The sequence below is a fragment of the Clupea harengus genome, chromosome 16 (genome assembly GCF_900700415.2).
Source record: "Clupea harengus chromosome 16, Ch_v2.0.2, whole genome shotgun sequence".
NCBI lineage: Eukaryota > Metazoa > Chordata > Actinopteri > Clupeiformes > Clupeidae > Clupea > Clupea harengus.
This window is the reverse complement of record NC_045167.1, coordinates 14,799,090-14,819,669: the sequence shown is the minus strand read 5'-3', so window position 1 is coordinate 14,819,669 and position 20,580 is coordinate 14,799,090. Positions and strand designations below refer to the sequence as shown.

Genomic DNA, 20,580 nt, shown 5'->3' with positions numbered 1-20,580 from the left:
ACACAGACACACACACAGATACAGATACACACAGACACCACGCGTTAGGATGTGCTCAAGCTCCAGAACACCCAACAGCTCTAATTCGACATGTGAGCTGTGCTGTGTTCTGTGCCACCCCCTGATCCTCGAGCCTCGCCGCAGTCATTTGGCATTCTAACGCTTGTGTGCCTTTCCTAATTAGTTTTAAAGTCCTTGAAAAGAGACAGAGGAAAAAAAAAACATATCTTTTGAGACTGCGTATTCCTGACATCCTCTTCCTCCTCTTTCTCTCTCTCTCTCTCTCTCACACACTCTCTCTTTCTTTCAACACCTCAAGCTTGCAAAGCTCACACCGACAACAATCTGGATTCACCTTCTCCCTCTCACTTGTGGAAAATAATCATTCATGTCATTTTATATTCGGCCACAGACCAGAGCCTGGTGTCAGAGAGACTGGTGGGCACTGTCTGCTCCCACACTCTAGCTTTCTTTGCACGGTTACAGTTCACCTCAGAAAATGGTACCATGTCATGAAAGCGCTGACAAATTGCGAACTAGATTTGAAATAAAAAACAGCATCCCCTGCACTTGAGAAACAACAACATAAAGTAAAAAAATTAAAACACACACACACACACACACACACACACACAGAATCTTACTAATGTAAGCAACTCTTCAGTGAATTTGAAACATTAGTATCTTTCTTCCCGTGTCATATCCTGTCATGTTAGTGGGTCACACACACATCAGGGGACTCTGGAGGCAGGACACGGGGCCAACCCCCATGGTGAAGATTCCGTTAATAGGCCAACTGTGCGAAATATAGCCCCTCATAATTAAATCATGTTGATTTTAAATGGGGAGGGGGGAGTGTGAAATGATGCAGAACTAAAAATCATAATCGGATTTGTAATGCTGAAAGAAGCTCTTTAAAGTGTTTTCTTTAACTTGACAGAGTGGTTTACTCTCACGTCACTGTGTAGTCAGTCCGCAAAGCTGATTTCCACTGACTCCTGGAACATTCCATACTAAAGATGTATTGCCTAATACCCTACATCTGATTGCTAAATGTTGCTGATCCCTGATTTGAATGGGCCAAAAGTACCAGGAGTAAGAGCCTCAATGTCAGCATTGTTGTGCTGCAGTTTCTAGCCAAGCGCTTCACATAAGAACCCATCTGTGTCCCTTCTTAGGGGGGCTGTTAAACAGGCAAAACCGGCTGAGCAATTAGCAGCTAAATCACTCTCAGGTGCATTTCAAAGGAGCGGACACGGAGAACATTAACTGCCACGGCTTTCCAAAATTACACACATCACGCTGTCACAAATGCCGCTCACAGACACATTACCACACAGACACACACCCACACACACGCGTGCGCCGGAGACCAACCTGCGTTCACCTGTTTGTGTCAGCAGGTGCTGGGTTCTGGCAGCTGAGGGCGTTACGCAGGTGCTCACGGATACCCTAAGACTGACTGCTGTGCTCGGGGGGTGGGGGCGTGGGGGGGGGGGGTGGGGACACTGGCATGACATGAAAGTGAGGAACCCGTCACCTTCGCTTGCCGCTGACAAACATCAAACGCACGAGCAGCGCACACACTGGAAATCTGTTTTGACAGTAAGAACATACGTTTTTTTTTCTTTCCACTAAAGGCAGGGATAATACCCATTGCACAACATGCAAACAAAATACACACACACACACACACACACACACACACGTACAGAGACAAACACATGCTCCATTTTGAGTTTGTCTTTAGCCAAGTGCCATGAATTGCAAATGGTGAAAAGGGAAGCGAAGCAGAACCCACACGTTTGCGCGCCGCCTTCTCCTGATTTCCGCTTGTCACTGAATGCCGTTGTCATAGCATGCGTTTTTGTTCAAAGCCCCATGGAGAGCCCTTCAATGGCAATTTCCATCTGAAGACGCCTGATGTTTCCTTTGCCTGGGATCTCACTAAAAATATGTATACTGATTAAAGTTAAAAAAAAAATTGCTGGAGGGAAAAAACATCAAGTGACAGGAAATTAAATATTCCCATTCTGCATCTTCTAGATTAAACGAATGCCTTGACATCAAAGTCCAATCATTTGGACCCTGTGATATAAGTGCTACTCACGGGGCTCAGCCTCATGACTAATGTGTCATAGCGTACATGGATTGAATGCAGATGAAAAGGTGTGAATAGCCTGTCATGGCTGCCACAGAGGCCACAGGGAGGAGGCTCATCCAGGCTGACACCGTACCATCAGTAGTCTTGGCCCTCCAATGTTCAATCTGCATTGCATAAGCCAGTGTGTTTCAATAACTATGTGCAGAACTGGATGATTCTATTTTGTTCTTCTTTGTTGGTCACTGTGTGTCTTAGCAAACATTTGTGTGTATATGCCTCTCTCTCTGTGTGTGTGAGCATGTGTCTGTGTGTGAATATTAGCTGAAGACAAAACACACTAATGATATCTAAACAAAAGCTGGCACAGCTGAGACCTACAAATGTTGTGTGTGTGCGTGTGTGTGCGTGTGTGTGTGTGTGTGTGTGTGTGTGTGTGTGTGTGTGTGTGTGTGTGTGTGTGTGTGTGTGTGTGTGTGTGTGCTGCACTGGGCTTTTCCATGCTTCTTTTTTGTGTTTAGAATATTGTTTTTCCCAGAGAGAGAGAAAAAAAAAGAAGAAAGAAAAAAAGATCTGGCCTGTTATCTTGGCAGCGAATGGCGCAGTCTTGTATTTAGGGTAGCGTCTGAAGTAAAAAAATAAAAACACACTTGACCCTGCTTTCAGCGATGCGACCTCTCAGAATCGGCAAACCGCCGTCTGCCTGTTTTTTTCAAGTTCTGGCTCTCTGTCTCCTGCACCGTTCCCGCCCATGGAAGCGATTTGTAGCAGCAGTGGGCAAAGGCATCCGCGGCAGCGGCAGCAGCGGCAGCCACCACGGCCATCACTACAGATTGCCCAAGATTAATGGCAGCAGCTCGTGGACGGCTAAGGACCTGGGCGGTCACTCTCCCCGCCGGCTAAAGCACCTGCCATGAATCCATCAGCGGGAGATGAACAATATTGAATGCCACGTTCGGCGTGACAGGCAGGGAGGAAGGGGAATGGGGGCAGTGAGCACCTCGCTCGCCTGGAGCGTGACTGAGTGCTCGGCAGGGGGAAGTGTGCCACGCATGCAACTGGTCATGGATGCCACCAGATGCACTCCCGCCGGGGCGAGAGATGGAAAAGAAAGAGGTGTTTGGGAGCGATAGAGAGAAAGAGGGAGTAAGGGGGTGTGACAGACACTGGGAATAGGAATAGAGTGAAGAGGAGAGATGGAGAGAGAGAGAAAGGGGAAAAGATAAATGTGAAGTGACGAGTAAGCATCAAATTCAGAATAAGAGAAAGAGAGGAATGAGGAGACCGACTGAAAATGGTGAAAACAAAATGGGCAAAGAGACAAAGAACAGGGCCAGAGAAAGAAGGAAAGAAAGATCAGGGCTGAAAGTCTGGGGAAAGATGAGCAGGAAAGGTACCATCAATTGGACGGGGAAGGGGGGTGGGGGGGTGGTAGGATGGGCAATTTTGGCACACTGAAAAGGTCCACAAGGACATAATGGTGGTGCAGTCCCAATATGTCTCTCCGGTTTTAAATCACAAAGCCTCGCTCTTCATCATGGTGCTCCCCCAGCATTCTCATAATTACCCACACTGGAGTGCCTGAAACCACCATTTTCACCTAACCCACGGCACCACACAGAGAGCCGCCTTCAAAGCCGTATCATTTACAATTATGTAGAGTGACAGCGTGACAAAGCGTCCTACCGGTTTCCTCTTACCTGTTTTACATTAACAATTCCCTCTGGAGCACCTTAGGGGAAAAAGCTTATTTGCAGACGGATTCCATTTTGATCACTACGCTGTGGCGGGAAGCGCATATTACAGAGCGGGACTCTGACCCTGAGCAGGTGTTGTCAGTGGGCAGTCAGAGAGGCTGGAGCTGTGGCCCATTCATCTTAATAAAACCTGGGAACTCAGGCCACGTGCATAATTTGTTGAGCGAGTGGGACGAACGTCTGACTAAGCCATTATAAAAAGAGAAAAGGCAAATGGGGCGTTGGTGGAATGTGCTTTTTTAGTTTTTTTGACCAGCCGGATGGACATCTTATGGTGTCATTGATTTCCCACAGATGAAGCCCCCCCCCCCCACAACACACACCTTCAGAGTCCTCAATCGGCCCATTAACATTCTGAACAGCTTAGTCGGATCGAACTTGTCAAAGTGCATATAACAAGGCGCAGGAGAACACGTCAGACACACAGGCAGAGGTTCGGATCACTTAAAACATCTGCAGTCTCTTTCTCACATCAATCGAGGGCTCAATCACACCCTATCCATGCTAACGCTAAGGAGTTGAGCGAACAGATAAGGGGAGCACCTACAACCATGTTCGGGAAATCAAAAGCTCTGTTTTGCCATTGCTGAGATTAAAGCAAGGGAATCCACTGGGATCCGCAGGGTAGACGGTTGTGTGATCTGTGAGGAGAAACCCAAGCTGATGCTTTTTTTTTCATCTTTTGCAATATGTAGATTTGCTTCAGTGAGTTCTTTTGCAATCACCTGACATCATGTTTTGGAGCAGAGGGGCTTTACTTCCAATGAGAAAAGACTCGTCTGGTATGCAAAGCAGGCCCTCCACAAAGACACACACACACTCTAACACACACATACACACACACAGGCATACAGCTAAAGCTGCATTCACAGCCAGGTTTCTGATTTGAATTAATTTGTTTGTTTAAATGCATTATTGTCAGCCTCTTAATGCGCTCGCACATTTAGACGAGTTAGCTCACCAATAAGCATCTCTCACAGTCTCCGCGATATAGTCGCAGAATTGCAATTCAAAGCGAAAGTGAATCAGTTGATGACTTGCTTTTACACCATTTTCCCCCTTCTCTAGTGACACAGCTATGTTTTCATGAAATAATTAATTCAGTGATTTTCTCATTATGGCCAGTAATGACAGAGAACAACACCACGCTGTTCCCAGAGACTCCCAATCATTCCTCATGGTGACTGAAAACACAGAGTGGTGTTTGCTCACCGCGTAATTGGTATATCCATAAGTGTCTCTCTCGCACTCTCTCCATCTTTCTCCCTCTTGTCTGTGAAAAGGTACTGTCTGCACGGTGTGGTCGTGAAGATGGCTAATGATGTCGGGCCAGTTGGCTGGCTTAATGAGGTCTCGTCTTAAGGAGGAGGAGGCGGCGGCAGGAGAGGGTGGGTGGGTGGGGGGGGGGGGGGGGGGGGGGGGTGGCGGAGGAGGGAGGGCAAGGGGGCTGAGGAGGAGGAGGAGGGTGGCGTGAGATAGAGGAGTCAAGTGAAAGAGCTCATTAAACTCCTCTGTTGTCTGTTTGGCTCCCAGCACCTGAAGTTTCACACCCAAGCTCATTCAGCGGCACAGACATATAGGCCTAGATATATAGGGGTAGAGATATAGGGCAGATATATAGGGCAGAGATATAGAGATATAGGGTTAGAGATATACTGTAGGGTAGATACAGGGGTAGAGATATACTGTAGGGTAGATACAGGGGTAGAGATATACTGTAGGGTAGATACAGGGGTAGAGATATACTGTAGGGTAGATACAGGGGTAGAGATATAGGGGACGCTCAGCACTGCTATTTGCTCTTTGCCATTTGTACTCCACTCACACTGCTAAACTAAACAAGTCTACTGGATTTTCACAGGCTTTTCAATCTGCTTTACTCCTCACAGTCCCTTCGAGACAACCTTTCCTCAAGGAATCAAGGCCATTGTCTAGAACACTCTAAGCTAATGCCATAGCTCAGATCACATTCATGGACACCTGCTGAATAAATAAAGAGTCAATAACTCTGTTACTCAGTGGAAGATCCATACTTTGAGTGGTTTCACGAGAGTTACCGGAAGAAGCTGGGTTGTAAGTGGAACCAGGGTGAATATATGGCCCAGCACAGGAAAACACTGGAAGACAACTGTTATCTGCTTGTGCCACAGGAAGGGCTTATGTAAGTGAGTAGTAAGCAAACAGTTTAATTATTTCTTTCCACAGTATTATTGTTAGTCCAAATCTTCCTAGCTATGTATGTGTACCACACTAATGCAGCCATATGCAAACAGCAACCCAGATCTTGCCAAACTTACTTGAAATTATCCTTTAAAAATATTCTAATCCCTGAAACAATACAATTTGTCTATGTGTAATGTTGTTGGCATACTGATGAAAAGCACAATCAGTTGAGGGTGGTTTGGCAGCTTCCTGGACATGCTGGTTTTTGCCCTCCATCCAGGCTTTAAACCCAACCATGAAGCCTATTGATCCAAAAAACAATCATACGCTACTCTGAATCAATCATAAACTTTTACGATCGAACACAGAGGAAAACATTTGGGGGGTGGGGGGGCTTACCCTTTCTGCTGACTGTGCTGTTCCGAAGAAGATGGGTATAAAAGCTAGCCATATGATGCAGGTAGTGTACATAGTAAATCCAATGGGCTTGGCCTCGTTGAAGGTCTCTGGCACGCCCCGCGTCTTGATCGCGTAAACAGTGCATGTGACCATCAACAGGATGCTGTAGCCCAGGGAGCAGATGAGGGACAGGTCCGAGATGTCGCACTTGAGCACGCCGCGGGCGTTAGTCGGGTCCTGCGTGCGCTGCTCGTCAAAGTCCACCACGATGTGCGGCGGGTCGTTGCCGAACCACACCAGCACGCCGAGCAGCTGCACGGAGATGAGGCTGAAGGTGATTACCAGCTGCGAGGCCGGGCTGATGAAGCGCGGCGCCGTCACCGATTTCTTGCCCTGCTCGAAGATGCGGTGGATGCGGTTGGTCTTGGTGAGCAGCGCCGCGTAGCTGAAGCACATACCCAGGCCCAGGAAGATGCGGCGGAACGAGCACACGGCCACGTCGGGCGCGGCTATCATCAGGAACGTGATGGCGTAGCACAAGAAGATGCCTGTGAGCAGCACGTAGCTCATCTCGCGGCCAGAGGCGCGCACGATGGGCGTGTCGTTGTAGCGCACGAAGGTCACGATGGCGAAGGTGGTGGCCATGATGCCCAGGACGGAAACGAAGACGGGCACCACGGCCCAGGGCGAGTGCCACTCCAGCTTGATGATGGGGATGGCCTGGCAGCCGGTGCGGTTGGCGTCGGGCCGCTGCTCGTACGGGCACACCTCACACGTCAGCTCGCTGGCCTGGTAGTGGTAGCCCTCGCAGCGCTCGCAGTGCCAGCAGCACGGCACGCCCTTCACAATCTTCTTGCGCTCGCCCGTCCTGCAGGGGGCGCTGCAGATGGACAGTGGAATCAAGGGGTCACGCGTCCGCCAGTGCATCACATCCACCTGGACAAACAGACAGCAGAGAGACAGACAGAGCGAGAGATAGAGAGAGAGAGAGAGAGAGAGAGAACAACAGCAATCAAGACAGAGGATTGAGAAACCAGAGCAACAGGAAACGTCAGCAGAACAGATGCAGTTCAAGGACAGAACGAGAGAGAGAGAGAGAACAAGAGAGATCAAGACAGAGGGTTGAGAAACCAGAGCAACAGGGACGTCAGCAGAACAGATGCAGTTCAAGGTCAAGCGAAAGTGAAAAATATAGACGTTATGGGAAGGACTACGAGAGAGTGGAGAAAGAGAGAGGAAGGAGACTGTCAGAAACAGCTGTAAAAAAAAAAAAAGGAAAACCAATACCTCCCACTACACAGCCTAAGCCAGAGGAACTGGCAGGTCTACTATTTTAATGCAATTACTAGTGACACACAGCCTTCGGTAGGCCCTGATAGACTGGCAGTGAAAACGGGAAGCTGTTACCTGCAGAAGACCAGATGAGGGATATCACTGAAAGCATTTAGCCAAGCCAGCATTCTGAGCTATTTGTCCAATCGCTTACAGGCACGTCTCAGATGGAGGCTGGGCCGTTGGACAGAATCATATCTGACAGAAATAGAGCAGCTATTGAAAGTTTTGACATCATGAAAGATGTTGGGGATGCATTTTCGTGTCCTACTAAAGCAATCTATTGCTGAATAAACAAAATAAAAATAAAACTTTTCTGGTGAAATTATGATTTTGAGAGGCATTGTGAGGCAGGAATAGAAAATAGTTTTTGAAAAATGAAGAGGCATTAAATGAGAGGAATAAATTGTAATTGATTACGCTGGCAGATCCACCCACAATGCTGTTCTGTCTCTGGCCTGCCCATGTGGAAGTATGAGAAAAACAGACACAATTAGGAGGCTGTATAGATCTACTTTAATTACTGGATGCAAACCCGAAAAACTTCCAAATGAACAGCCAGGCTAATGCGACTTATCATATTAAACATTATCTGCAAATAAGCAAATGAAAATGTGGCCCAATCCCAAAAGTAATCCCCAGGGAATAGAACATAGCCATGTTCCAGAGAGAAAAGAGGGGAAAAAAAACACATTAGATGACCATGCGTAATTAATTAGGCTTTATTTATGTCACTCGTAATCCCACACAAACACTTCTAATGGGACCAAGCAGGCGAGAAGAGGGAAAAAAAGCGCCAGCTAAAGTCTCTGCAGCACTGTGCCAAAGCTAACGCTAACGCTAGTCTTCTCCTCCCCTTTCCCCACTCTCAGCAGACGCGTAAACCACTGAACCCGAGCCAAGAAACATAGCTGTCATTCTCCTTGGGTGTGAACGGATTTTAAACGATTAGAGTTTAGTACGAGCCGTGAGAATTTGGAGGAATTGGAGCACGAGACTTCTAGGCGAAACTTCTTGGATAACATCTGGGGTGGCTGAGTGCCTACTTTCTCCACACACCTGTGCGATGACCATTGGGGAACAACAACAACAACAATAACAACAACAACACAGCTTGTAGTGCTCTCTCCTGTGCTTTCCCTGAAAAGAGAGAAACAGCGTCGCTCCTAATGGACAAACACACACACACACACACACACACACACACACACACACCACCAGCTTTTTATTTCTCGGTCTGTCACACTTTTCTCTCCTACAAATGTAATTTCTCTCCCTCTCTCTTCTTCTCTCTCTATCCTTCCATCTCCCACCCTCCCTTTCTCTCCCTCTCTCTTCTTCTCTCTCTATCCTCCCATCTCCCACCCTCCCTTTCTCTCCCTCTCTCTTCTTCTCTCTCTATCCTCCCATCTCCCACCCTCCCTTTCTCTCCCTCTCTCTTCTTCTCTCTCTATCCTCCCATCTCCCACCCTCCCTTTCTCTCCCTCTCTCTCTTCCTCTTCCATTTCTCTTTTTCTCACTCTCTATTTTACTTGTTTCAGCTACACTGACATTTTTGGCCATGGAAATTTTGCTCATTTAGGAATCCATTAGTTTTTGTTTTTCAGTCAGGCATAAAAGCATTAAGCTCCTATTAGTCTCCTCATCTTTCATCCTTCCAGCTAATGAAGCCCTCTGTGTATTTCCCATCAGCATAATTGCCAGCAAGGTGGGTATCCTCGGCGCAAAAAATCCTAACGCTGGCAAAATATTCACCTGCTTTCACTGTACCGTGAGCGAAGGCCGCTGGGAGTCTATAATGATTCATTTGACAAGGAATAAATGAGGGATGAGGACCGTTATTTATACAATTCTCGCTCCTGGCCTTACGTTCAAGTGCAGTTTGTTGGACCAGTGGCCGATGGCTTTGTACTCGGCAGAGGACCTGTTGTTCATCTGGTACTGGAAGATGTCATAGCGTCCAGGCGCGTCCCCATTTTCGTTGTAAACGACGGGAGTCCCAGCAGTCCCTGGAAAGAGAGAGAGAGAGAGAGAGAGAGAGAGAGAGAGAGGGAGAGAAGGAGGAGGCATATTGTGACTCCCGTACTGGAGTTTGCTGCTCGAGGAGTTAACACTGATCGAACCCTAATTGTTCGTTATGGCCTTGGTGATTCCAGGACCTGTCAACGCTGCGTTGATGTAGACAGCTCTCAGGGTAATCACAATGAAGAGGAGAAGAAACGGCTAATTTTCACATCAGTTCTCCAGTTTTACATCACCAGTGTGGGTATGTGTTACAGTGTAACACTTTGAGTGTGTGTATGTGTGTGTGTGTGTTTGAGTGTATGACACTGTGAGTGTGTGTGTGTGTGTGAGTGTGTGTGTGTGTGTGTTTGTGTGTGTGTGTGTGTGTGTATGAGTGTATGACACTGTGTGTGTGTGTGTGTGTGTGTGTGTGTGTGTGTGTGTGTGTGTGTGTGTGTGTGTGTGTGTGTGTGCGCGTGTGTGTGTGTGTGTGCATGTATAAAGAGTCTCAAGCTCTCAGATGCTCACTCCACAGCGCTCGCCTCTACCTGTCGCAGGGGTCTGATAGCCGGCTCAGGTGTCATAGGTATAAATAATGCATCCATGCAGCCGGCTGAGGGAGTGCAGAGAGAGAGAGAGGGAGAGAGGGAGAATTACTGCATCGTCGGAGGTGTAATCTACACAGCCTCCACAGGCAGCTAGAGCCTTACAGATGGTTCTCCCTCACTCGCTCTCTCTTCCTCTCTCCCCCCGCCGATTATGCTAAACGCACTGCGCCCTCTCCTGCCGCCTCCCACTTATACTGCACTCCAAACGGATATTTCAGGATGGGACGGGGGTGGTGGTGGTGTGGGGGCTGGGGGTGATCTGGGACATCAAAGGAAGAGAGTAATTACAAATACGCATTTTAAGCGAGGGTGCGGTGCACGACTGAAATTCCTGCGTAGGCCTCATTCATCATCACCGGGAGCGCTGGGCCCTGCCACATCAGATGGCGAGGATAAGGAGTCACCGAGAGGGTAGGAGAGACCGAACGAAAGTGAAAGAGTGAGGAGAGAGAGATAGCGGAAGTGCGTGAGGATGGAGAAAAGGCAGAGTGAGAGGAGTATAGTTGACACGGAATACTGCAGCATGTGTTTACCTGTCACGCTACCGGACAGCATTCTCCACTCTCTGCGTCCACTGGTAATGAATGAACAGGGGATGCCGACTGGGAGCGCACGAGCAAACCCCATTACACCAAACCCCTTAATCTGTGGCAGGGAAGTCAGCTGCAAATTAAAACTCTGGGCCGGATATTAGAAAAAAAAAAGGAAACGCTTTCTCTCGTTTTACCGGCTTAGCTTGCCCGGACACCCCCCTTACAGACGGCACACGCAGGTGTTAATTAGAAAAGACAGGGAGGTTTGTCACCATTATCCGCAGCTTAGGGCATGGCTACGCACCGCACGACACAACACTCCACATTTCTCCTTTTTAAATTGTTCCGCAAGCGTAGTCTCCAAGCTCGGCGAGCTCAAGACTGGGCTGGGAATGATGTCAATTTAGGGGCATTCGATCAAATTTTAATTAAAAGCATGGGGAGAAAATGTGCTAATATATCGCCAGTGTAACTTGCTGGGGAGGGTCACAGAGAGTTTTCAGAGGTCCCTGTCTTCAAATACATCCCAGGCATGAGGAAGAACACATTGGTGAAGATACGAAGCTCATTCGCGCTCCCAGGAGCGACTGGGTGATGCCTCGAGCGCCTGAGTTGGCATGTGAATTTGTGGCTCGAGGGCTCGAGAGCACTTCCCCTCTCACAAGAGCTGTCCTAACAGGCTAGCAAGTGCCTCTGCACTCTTCTGGCCCTTACAGTTATGTGCATCACAAGACCTCATGGACGTGGCACAGACAGAGCTGGAGTTCTGCCCTAGACCGAATGAATGACCGATTTGTTGGTTTGGCACCAGTTTAGTTTCATTACAATCTAATCAAATTCACTGACAGTTGGGCTGGTGCAGCTATGTATTTCATTTATTTTCCCAGCTGCTCTGCTGATTCTCAAGCCGTGATGAAACAGTGTAAGAAGACTCAAGAAATACTTGATTGAAGGAGTCCGAAATGAAGATGAATTCATATCATTTCACATTCATTGATCAGATGATTATATCCAAAACGATTTACAAAACAAATATACAGTACATTGTCTTGTGGTCTCCCTCGGAATCAAACCCATGATCTTGGTGATGCTATCGCCTTATTCAACCTATTGCTTTACCAGTTGAGCCTCAGGAACACTATATCTAACGGTACATGAGAAACTGAATTATGGACAGATGATTATCATCACCTACAGAATCCGAAGTAAATATTAAAAAAAATTGCAGCTGGTCACTGTTTTTTATTTCTTGGCTTCAAACTACCCCACTCCCTCTCCCTCCTCAACCAGACTTGGTGAAAAGAGACAAGCCTTCTGACAAGCTGAAGAGAAAATGACAGCTATTGATGCCTAACGAGTGGACCGAATAGCTGGCATCTCCTCATCCCTACTTTGTGCCTAGTGAGAACATGACTTACAAATTGGCTGCTCAGATGGATCTCTGAGGAAATGAATCGCCGCACCGAGTCCTTGCTCCTGTCAAATTAGTGTTTATGCACTTCCTGACTGACGCTCGAACACACTTTGACTCTCAGGTCCTCTGAAGGAGAGTGCACACTATATCTAACACACACACACACACACACACACCTGGCCAGCAACTAATATGTACGGGTGGCTGAGCGGTCATTACCGGATGTATTAAGATATCGACACGCGGATTTGGCACCATCTCGCCTCACCAGGCATGACCTGAAGGGAGGGTCGGATCTAAGATTTGCCCTCGGCTTGCCTTTCATCTTCCTGGAGCTGAAAATGTTCCCATCTTATAAATGCCTAACTCCGATGTATAACTCTTGATGGTCGTGGAGAGTGTAAGGCTACGGAACGGAACAGAACGTTTTACATATCAAAAGAAAGCAAACGAGCAGCCTACTTGCGATTCACTTACCATTGAAGAGGCCCATTCATTTATTGAACCACGAAACAAGGCTCTCTCTTTTCTCTCTCTCTCTCTCTCTCGCTCGCTCTCATGAGCGATAATGTAATTTAATCAAATCACTTAGCATACAAATTCCTCCTAATAGCTTGATAGTGTTCCACAACTAACGGTTCAAAAGGCCAATAACATCTATCCAGGTGTGTACGAGAACCGTAGACAAATGAGAGTCGGATTTGGATCGATTCTGAAGAACAGGCTGACGAATGATCCGTCTACACTCTGCTCTGCCGCCCTCTGCCTTGGCCAGTTAGAGTTGGGTGGGCCCCTTCTGTGCGGTTGGTGTGCTGTGAAACTGGACTCTGAGGTTACTAATACCTCCGCTAAGAGGCGGGGATGACACTGGCATAGGAGATCAACAGTGCAGCAGCTGCCAACAGCTCCTCTCCAGGGCTCCAGCACTGCAGCAAAACAAGCTGTTTCCAAAGTCTTGAATTTCGAAACCAACTGTACAGTTTTTTTTTTTTTAAATACCTCATGCATCTGCTGGTGATATTTTGACAGATTGTTACAGTGACAGCAGTGCCGATGAGATAAACAAAAGATGCAGTTTTCAGTGGAAACCCTGCATATCAGTATGGGAAGCATTCGCTCCGGAATATACAAACAGTTCCAAGACACAAAAGAATAACTGTGTCTAAATCGAACTACAAACAGGGCCCTATCTTACTACTTTACAGCTCTGTTCTGACTGGTCCAGAGCATTCCCATGGACCTTCAATTAATCTTCTACATTTCGCCTCCTAAAGCTGCCACATCTAGCTTCACAGTGGAAGTAAACCTCGTAACGATGCTGTAGCTGAACCTGAACCTGAAATCAAACTTAATGATCAGGTGCGCCAACAAACCCCCCTTGTACGCTCTCCCCTTACTGTTCCACAAATTAGGTCCATACATTGCTGCTTAAAATCACTAAGCTCCATTGCATCAGCACAGCTGACAGCAGTAATGACCAACCTGTCGTGAACACATGGCACATAGTTTATCAGGCATAACATACACACACACGTACACACACAACCCTTATTAGGTTTTGGCAGTTACCGGCTAGCAGAACACCCTATTTTTTGATGGAACGGTATGCCACAAAGGATTTTCTCAGATAGACATGTGTTGGGGCTTTAATCCTTCAAAGAGTTTTTTTTAATTTTTTTCCTTTGGGGGGGGGGGTGTTGGAGAAGTGTGTATGTGTGTCCTTCCAGTGATTTCATTCGATGCCTGGCCCCACGTTTAGACTAAGGGAGCTGAGCCGCTCATTATCTGTGCTTTCCTGCCTGGCAGCTCTGTGAAGCCAGTGTGGCCCCCAGCGCTCCAGCGCCACTGGCTTCATTACAGCCTGTCAGAGCCGCGCAGCAAACAGGCAGGAGGAGAAGGCAGGCCAGGCGAGGAGCAGCAGCACGCAGTCATGATGCAACCAGATGATGGAGACAAATGCTGTTGTTGTTTTTTTGTTTGGGTGGAGGTTCCAAAGAATAAAAAACGAGGTGAGGCCGACAGGGGTTCTTGTAAGGGTCAGTCTAACCTCGACTCCACTTCCAAGCCCTCCTTCACTCCTCACTGGAAATACCAAAAATACCTGTTCTTGTTTCTTCACCCCTCTCACCCATCTAACCACATTGTTAGTGTGCATATAATGAGCGAGCAATGGACAGGACTCAAAAACCAGGAGGCAGGATGCTCAACAGCAGCCGACGGCCAGCATCCTCTGTTCTTTCACTTAAGCAGATGTCAAGCTGCAGAGATGCTGCGCCTTAGGCCGAACACAAGTCAAGACATGGCGAGGAAGAAAAACACAGCCTAAATAAAAGTTGGTATAGATTCTAACACCTTCCTTTTGTGTCCTGGGTGTCGGAGGACTGTCTGTATTTATTCGACTGCTATTCATGTTTGTGCTCTCAGGTGTGTGAATATTCTTTCCCCATGCAATCACGAGCAACAAACCTCGACAGGTCCCAGATCAGAGACACTTCCCTTTCCACTGATGGCAGCGCTAACACAAGCCAGCGAGGCATGTGCAATCCTGGCCAGGGAGCTTAATGTCCTATTACATCAACCCAATAGCCGGCTATATCGCAACGAAAAAGAAAGTGCTGGAAGGATTACATCCGGACACAGAAGCGGTGACAGTGCCGCTGCTAAACTTTCAATTTATTGAACTTATCACAAGGTATCGATTTTTTTTTTTTTTACTTCCCTGCGTGGGCGAGACTGATGGTGGAAGGGAATGTGTCGCTGCACATAACATCCTGCAGCAAATAACCCACCCGTTAAGGTTAAAGCATTCAAGTACTCAACATTTAACGGAGGAAAAAAAGCTAGGTAGGGAAACGCATTACCTAACAAAAAGCGTTGTATATTTTAGAAGCCTGGAATAATGCACAGACGAGACTGCACACAGAAAGAACCAAACCGGGAGAGTTAGTTACTTCAGAGAAAAGGCCTGTCCTCCTGGCTGGTTGCCTTGGTGCTTGTCAACAATTGTTTGTGGAAATATGCAGTGCCCCACTTGTGGGCGAATATCAATTACGTGCATAATCAGAAATGCCCAGTGATTACATTTAGCAGACTCTACTATTCCCTTTGCATGTACAAGAAGGACTTTTAACCTGTTTTTATATTTTCGAGCACGAAACACACAGCATTAATATCTCCAGTGTCTCTCTCTCTCTCTCTCCGCCCCTCTCTCCTCCCTCTTCATCAGTTGTTCCCTCCATCCATCTCCCGCCACTAATCTAAAAATAAGCGTGTGTGTGTGTGTGTGTGTGTGTGTGTGTGTGTGTGTTTGTGCGTATGTAGGAACTTGCTGGAGCGAATGTAATTGCCGCTGAGTTGGCGATTAGCCCTTGGCGGCAGACTGCACGCTGCATGGCACTGGACGCCAACTTTCAAATCAGCCTGATTCACTGCATCCACCTCCACTGCACCCGGCTCCCGAACAACATGCAAACACACAGCATACACACACACACACACACACACACACACACACACAGCATACACACACACACACACACACACACACAGCATACACACACACCAACACACACACACACACACACACGTTTACACGTATGTACTCACACACACCCACACACACATGGTTACACATACACACGTCATTTGCATTCATTAACCTAACATAGAATGCACATGTATGTAGAAACATGCATCCACACGCGCACGCACACACACACACATGCACGCATACACACACACACACACACATGGTATAAATTGATAGCCTTAAACATGACACATGTTCCTTTCCTCCGATACCAGTCTTTCCTTTCCTGCTCGCTCTACTTTCTTCCTTTCATGTGGTCCGTCCGGCTCAGTCAGTCATGGCCATTACACACTCACTAGCCAAAGCCTTCTCTCACTTTTATTCTTTCTTTCTCCATTTGTTTCTACACACATGTGTGTGTGTGTGTGTGTGTGTGTGTGTGTATGTGTGTATGTGTGAGTGTGTGTGTGTGTGTATGTGTGTATGTGTGAGTGTGTGTGTGTGTGTGTGTGTGTGTGTGTATGTGTGAGTGTGTGTGTGTATGTGTGTGTGTGTGTGTGTGTGTGTGTGTCTGTGTGTGTGTGTGTCTGTGTGTGTGGGCTACCTGGCACCCGGTCACATTGCGGTGTAGCGCCCTGTTGCCGGGTGATGAGCCGTAATCAGTGTCCTGGCATCGGTGGCTCATCACAGTGCTCATCAGTGGCCACAGTGAGAAGGAGATGGAGAGACAGAGGAAGAAGGGGGGGGGGGTGTCCTGATTGTGGCAGATGTGATCGCACCACTAAAACTGCCCCCCCCAATGGTACCGCGGATCTGTCTGTGGGGCCTTGGCTTGCAGGCTCAAAGCACTATGCTCATCTGCGGTTAACTCTGATGAGCTGAGATTTTAAAGATGGATAAAACAGGAATAGAATGCATAGAGTGTATTTGGCGATTGCCTTAACCGTAGTATCCAAATGGACCGCTGATTGTTGGAGTAGACCCCCTTTGAAACTGAAAGGTGTGATTGTGTGTGTGTGTGCACTCTCCTTCAGAGGAGCTGTGTGTGTGTGCGCAGGAGCATTTCCTTTGTGTTTTGTTTGTGTTACAGTTTTTCTCGATTGCTAACACACATTTTTTGAAAGCATGCCTCGTTTCCTCAAAACTCTAAACACAAATCCCAAAACCACTCACACAAAATGCAAAACCCTTTATATGTCCTGCAAAAGGCAACTTTGCTTTCAAAACAGTGTTATGTCACCTCAAAAGGGTACTTTGTTTTCTAATGACAAACACAGCCCATTATATGAGTAGACATTCTAAGCATCGATTGAACACTGATGTGCTCAATGGAAAACACTACTATGAAATGGGAAAACACCAGTATGAAGGCCTTATCAGGAACATTATGTTACTATACGCTTACTCCTGTAGTAAAATGCCTTATCAGGAGCATAGTATTCTTGTATTTTCCATTGTACTGTATCTGTAAAATTACGTAAACAAATACAAAGTGCAACCATTGATGACCAAGACATATTCCTAAACATCAATACAGTGAGCCTAGCCACAGTGGACTGTGTTCTAAGGCGGAACACCTTGAGAATAAAGCAGGTGTACAGGGTGCCTTTTGTCAGAAACTCCGACAGTCAAACAGTTATGCTATGACTATGTGCAAGTAAGTCATATACATTTTCACAACTGATTGCGTCCTATCAGCACTGACACATTACTGTACTGTATTGTAATCCAATCCAATGTTACAGTTTTTCTCGATTGCTTACACACATGAAGCATGCCTCGTTTTCTCAAAACTCTAAACACAAATCCCTAAACCACTCACACAAAATGCAACAACATTCACAACACTGTGTAGGTCTATTTCTGATAGCACATTGTCAATATTGTCTTGAGCTAGAAGAGGAAGCAGTAGTTTTTTGTCCTTTTTTATTTTACATTTTTCTTTCTTTTTTTTGTTGACTGTACTGGCCTATATCCTATTGTTTGTTCTGTGCAAATCATTTACACATTCATTTGTGTTTGCTGTGATGTATAGGCTACAGCACTTTTGGAAAAAATAAAGAAATATTTTAGTTGTTACTGTATATTTGTGTGTTGTTTTATATTTGCGTAAAAACATTATACAGTTATATTTTACTACAGGAGTAAGCGTATAGTAACATAATGTTCCTGATAAGGCCTTCATACTGGTGTTTTCCCATCTCATAGTAGTGTTTTCCATTGAGCACATCAGTGTTCAATCGATGCTTAGAATGTCTACTCATATAATGGGCTGTGTTTGTCATTAGAAAACAAAGTACCCTTTTGAGGTGACATAACACTGTTTTGAAAGCAAAGTTGCCTTTTGCAGGATATATAAAGGGTTTTGCATTTTGTGTGAGTGGTTTTGAGATTTGTGTTTAGAGTTTTGAGGAAACGAGGCATGCTTTAAAAAAATGTGTGTTAGCAATCGAGAACAACTGTAGTGTTTTCCTGTCATAGTAGTGTTTCTTACCTATTCCCTCTTCTGAATGTCCAGAGAATGGATGCAACTGAGAAGCGGCTTATATTTGGTTGAACCCTCTGGCCAGCCTCCTGCATGGTCAAACCATGGTTGACCATATGGTTGACCACAGTGTCCCGAATCTCATCAGAGATAATGGCTCTCCTTCTTGCTCTTTCTCTTCATCCTCTTCCTCCTCCTCCTCCTCCTCCTCCTCTTACTCTCACTCCTCTGCCTTTCTGATCACCTCTCACTTCAATGTTGCCATCAATTGTTCTCCAAACCAGGAGCTAACCTGTGGCCATCATATTGCTAAAGCTTTGATTTCAAATTGCACAACAGCCTTTGAAATGGAAGTTTTGCCAATTGAATAGCAGTGTGTTCTGTCTGAACACAAGGAGGTTTTGGCATTGATGAAGTGTGCAAAGTAGAGAGGATGGTGTTTAGTGTTTTGAAGAAAGTGTGGTTAACAATTGAAATTTGTGTCTAAAGCAGATAGTTGTGTGTTGTGTTTTGAAGAAAGTGCGGTTAACAATTGAAATTTGTGTCTAAAGCAGATAATTGTGCTTATAGTTTAGCAGAATTGGTTTAGGGAGTTGGCACATGAGTTACAGGTTGTGGTCATTGTGCCATAAGTTCCAGTTTTTGAATGTAATCAATCGAGAAAAACTGTAACTGTTTTGAAAAGTGTGTTAAAACTCAAAGAAATTTGTGTGAAAGCAATGAGAAATAGTTAACCCATTCGCCAGAGAAGACTCTTGCTGTGCAGAATAGATGTGAGCATTAGATGAAGTTGACCCATGATTCGCTAAATGTGTGAAAACAATTGAGAAAAACTGTAACAACAGGGCTCAAGCCTCCTTCTCATTTATGTTTCCACCTTTGTAAACTGTACACATGCACATGCGCTGTGCATAGAATGACAACACTCTTTCTGCACGCAAACATTACTCTAAAATATGATTGTTACTTTAGTGGCTTACAGTTTTTCTCGATTGATTACATTCAAAAACTGGAACTTATGGCACAATGACCACAACCTGTAACTCATGTGCCAACTCCCTAAACCAATTCTGCTAAACTATAAGCACAATTATGTGCTTTAGACACAGATTTCAATTGTTAACCGCACTTTCTTCAACTCACAACACACAATTATCTGCTTTAGACACAAATTTCAATTGTTAACCACACTTTCTTCAAAACACTAAACACCATCCTCTCTACTTTGCACACTTCATCAATGCCAAAACCTCCTTGTGTTCAGAAAGAACACACTGCTATTCAATTGGCAAAACTTCCATTTCCAAGGCTGTTGTGCAATTTGAAATCAAAGCTTTAGCAATATGATGGCCACAGGTTAGCTCCTGGTTTGGAGAACAATTGATGGCAACATTGAAGTGAGAGGTGATCAGAAAGGCAGAGGAGTGATAGTAAGAGGAGGAGGAGGAGGAGGAGGAGGAGGAGGAAGAGGATGAAGAGAAAGAGCAAGAAGGAGAGCCATTATCTCTGATGAGATTCGGGCCACTGTGGTCAACCCTGTGGTCAACCATGGTTTGACCATGCAGGAGGCTGGCCAGAGGGTTCAACCAAATATAAGCCGCTTCTCAGTTGCATCCATTCTCTGGACATTCAGAAGAGAGAATAGATACAGTTTTTCTCGATTGCTTACACACATGAAGCATGCCTCGTTTTCTCAAAACTCTAAACACAAATCCCTAAACCACTCACACAAAATGCAACAACATTCACAACACTGTGTAGGTCTATTTCTGATAGCACATTGTCAATATTGTCTTGAGCTAGAACAGGATGCAGTAGTTTTTTGTCCTTTTTTATTTTACATTTTTCTTTCTTTTTTTTGTTGACTGTACTGGCCTATATCCTATTGTTTGTTCTGTGCAAATCATTTACACACTCATTTGTGTTTGCTGTGATGTATAGGCTACAGCACTTTTGGAAAAAATAAAGAAATATTTTAGTTGTTACTGTATATTTGTGTGTTGTTTTATATTTGCGTAAAAACATTATACAGTTATATTTTACTACAGGAGTAAGCGTTTGGTAACATAATGTTCCTGATAAGGCCTTCATACTGGTGTTTTCCCATTTCATAGTAGTGTTTTCCATTGAGCACATCAGTGTTCAATCGATGCTTAGAATGTCTACTCATATAATGGGCTGTGTTTGTCATTAGAAAACAAAGTACCCTTTTGAGGTGACATAACACTGTTTTGAAAGCAAAGTTGCCTTTTGCA

General features: G+C 45.8%; 1 protein-coding gene across 2 annotated transcripts in view; it reads right to left on the bottom strand.

The window, feature by feature from the left end:
- Positions 1 to 20,580, bottom strand: part of grm8a (glutamate receptor, metabotropic 8a) — a 144,248-nt gene that overhangs the window by 8,977 nt on the left and 114,691 nt on the right. For both annotated transcript variants that reach the window (XM_031582567.2, XM_031582566.2), the window contains exons 8-9: positions 9,622 to 9,761; positions 6,421 to 7,356 (exon numbers count right to left, since the gene is read on the bottom strand). In XM_031582567.2, coding sequence (XP_031438427.1) covers positions 6,421 to 7,356; positions 9,622 to 9,761 — 1,076 coding nt within the window. The remainder of the gene's footprint in view (positions 1 to 6,420; positions 7,357 to 9,621; positions 9,762 to 20,580) is intronic.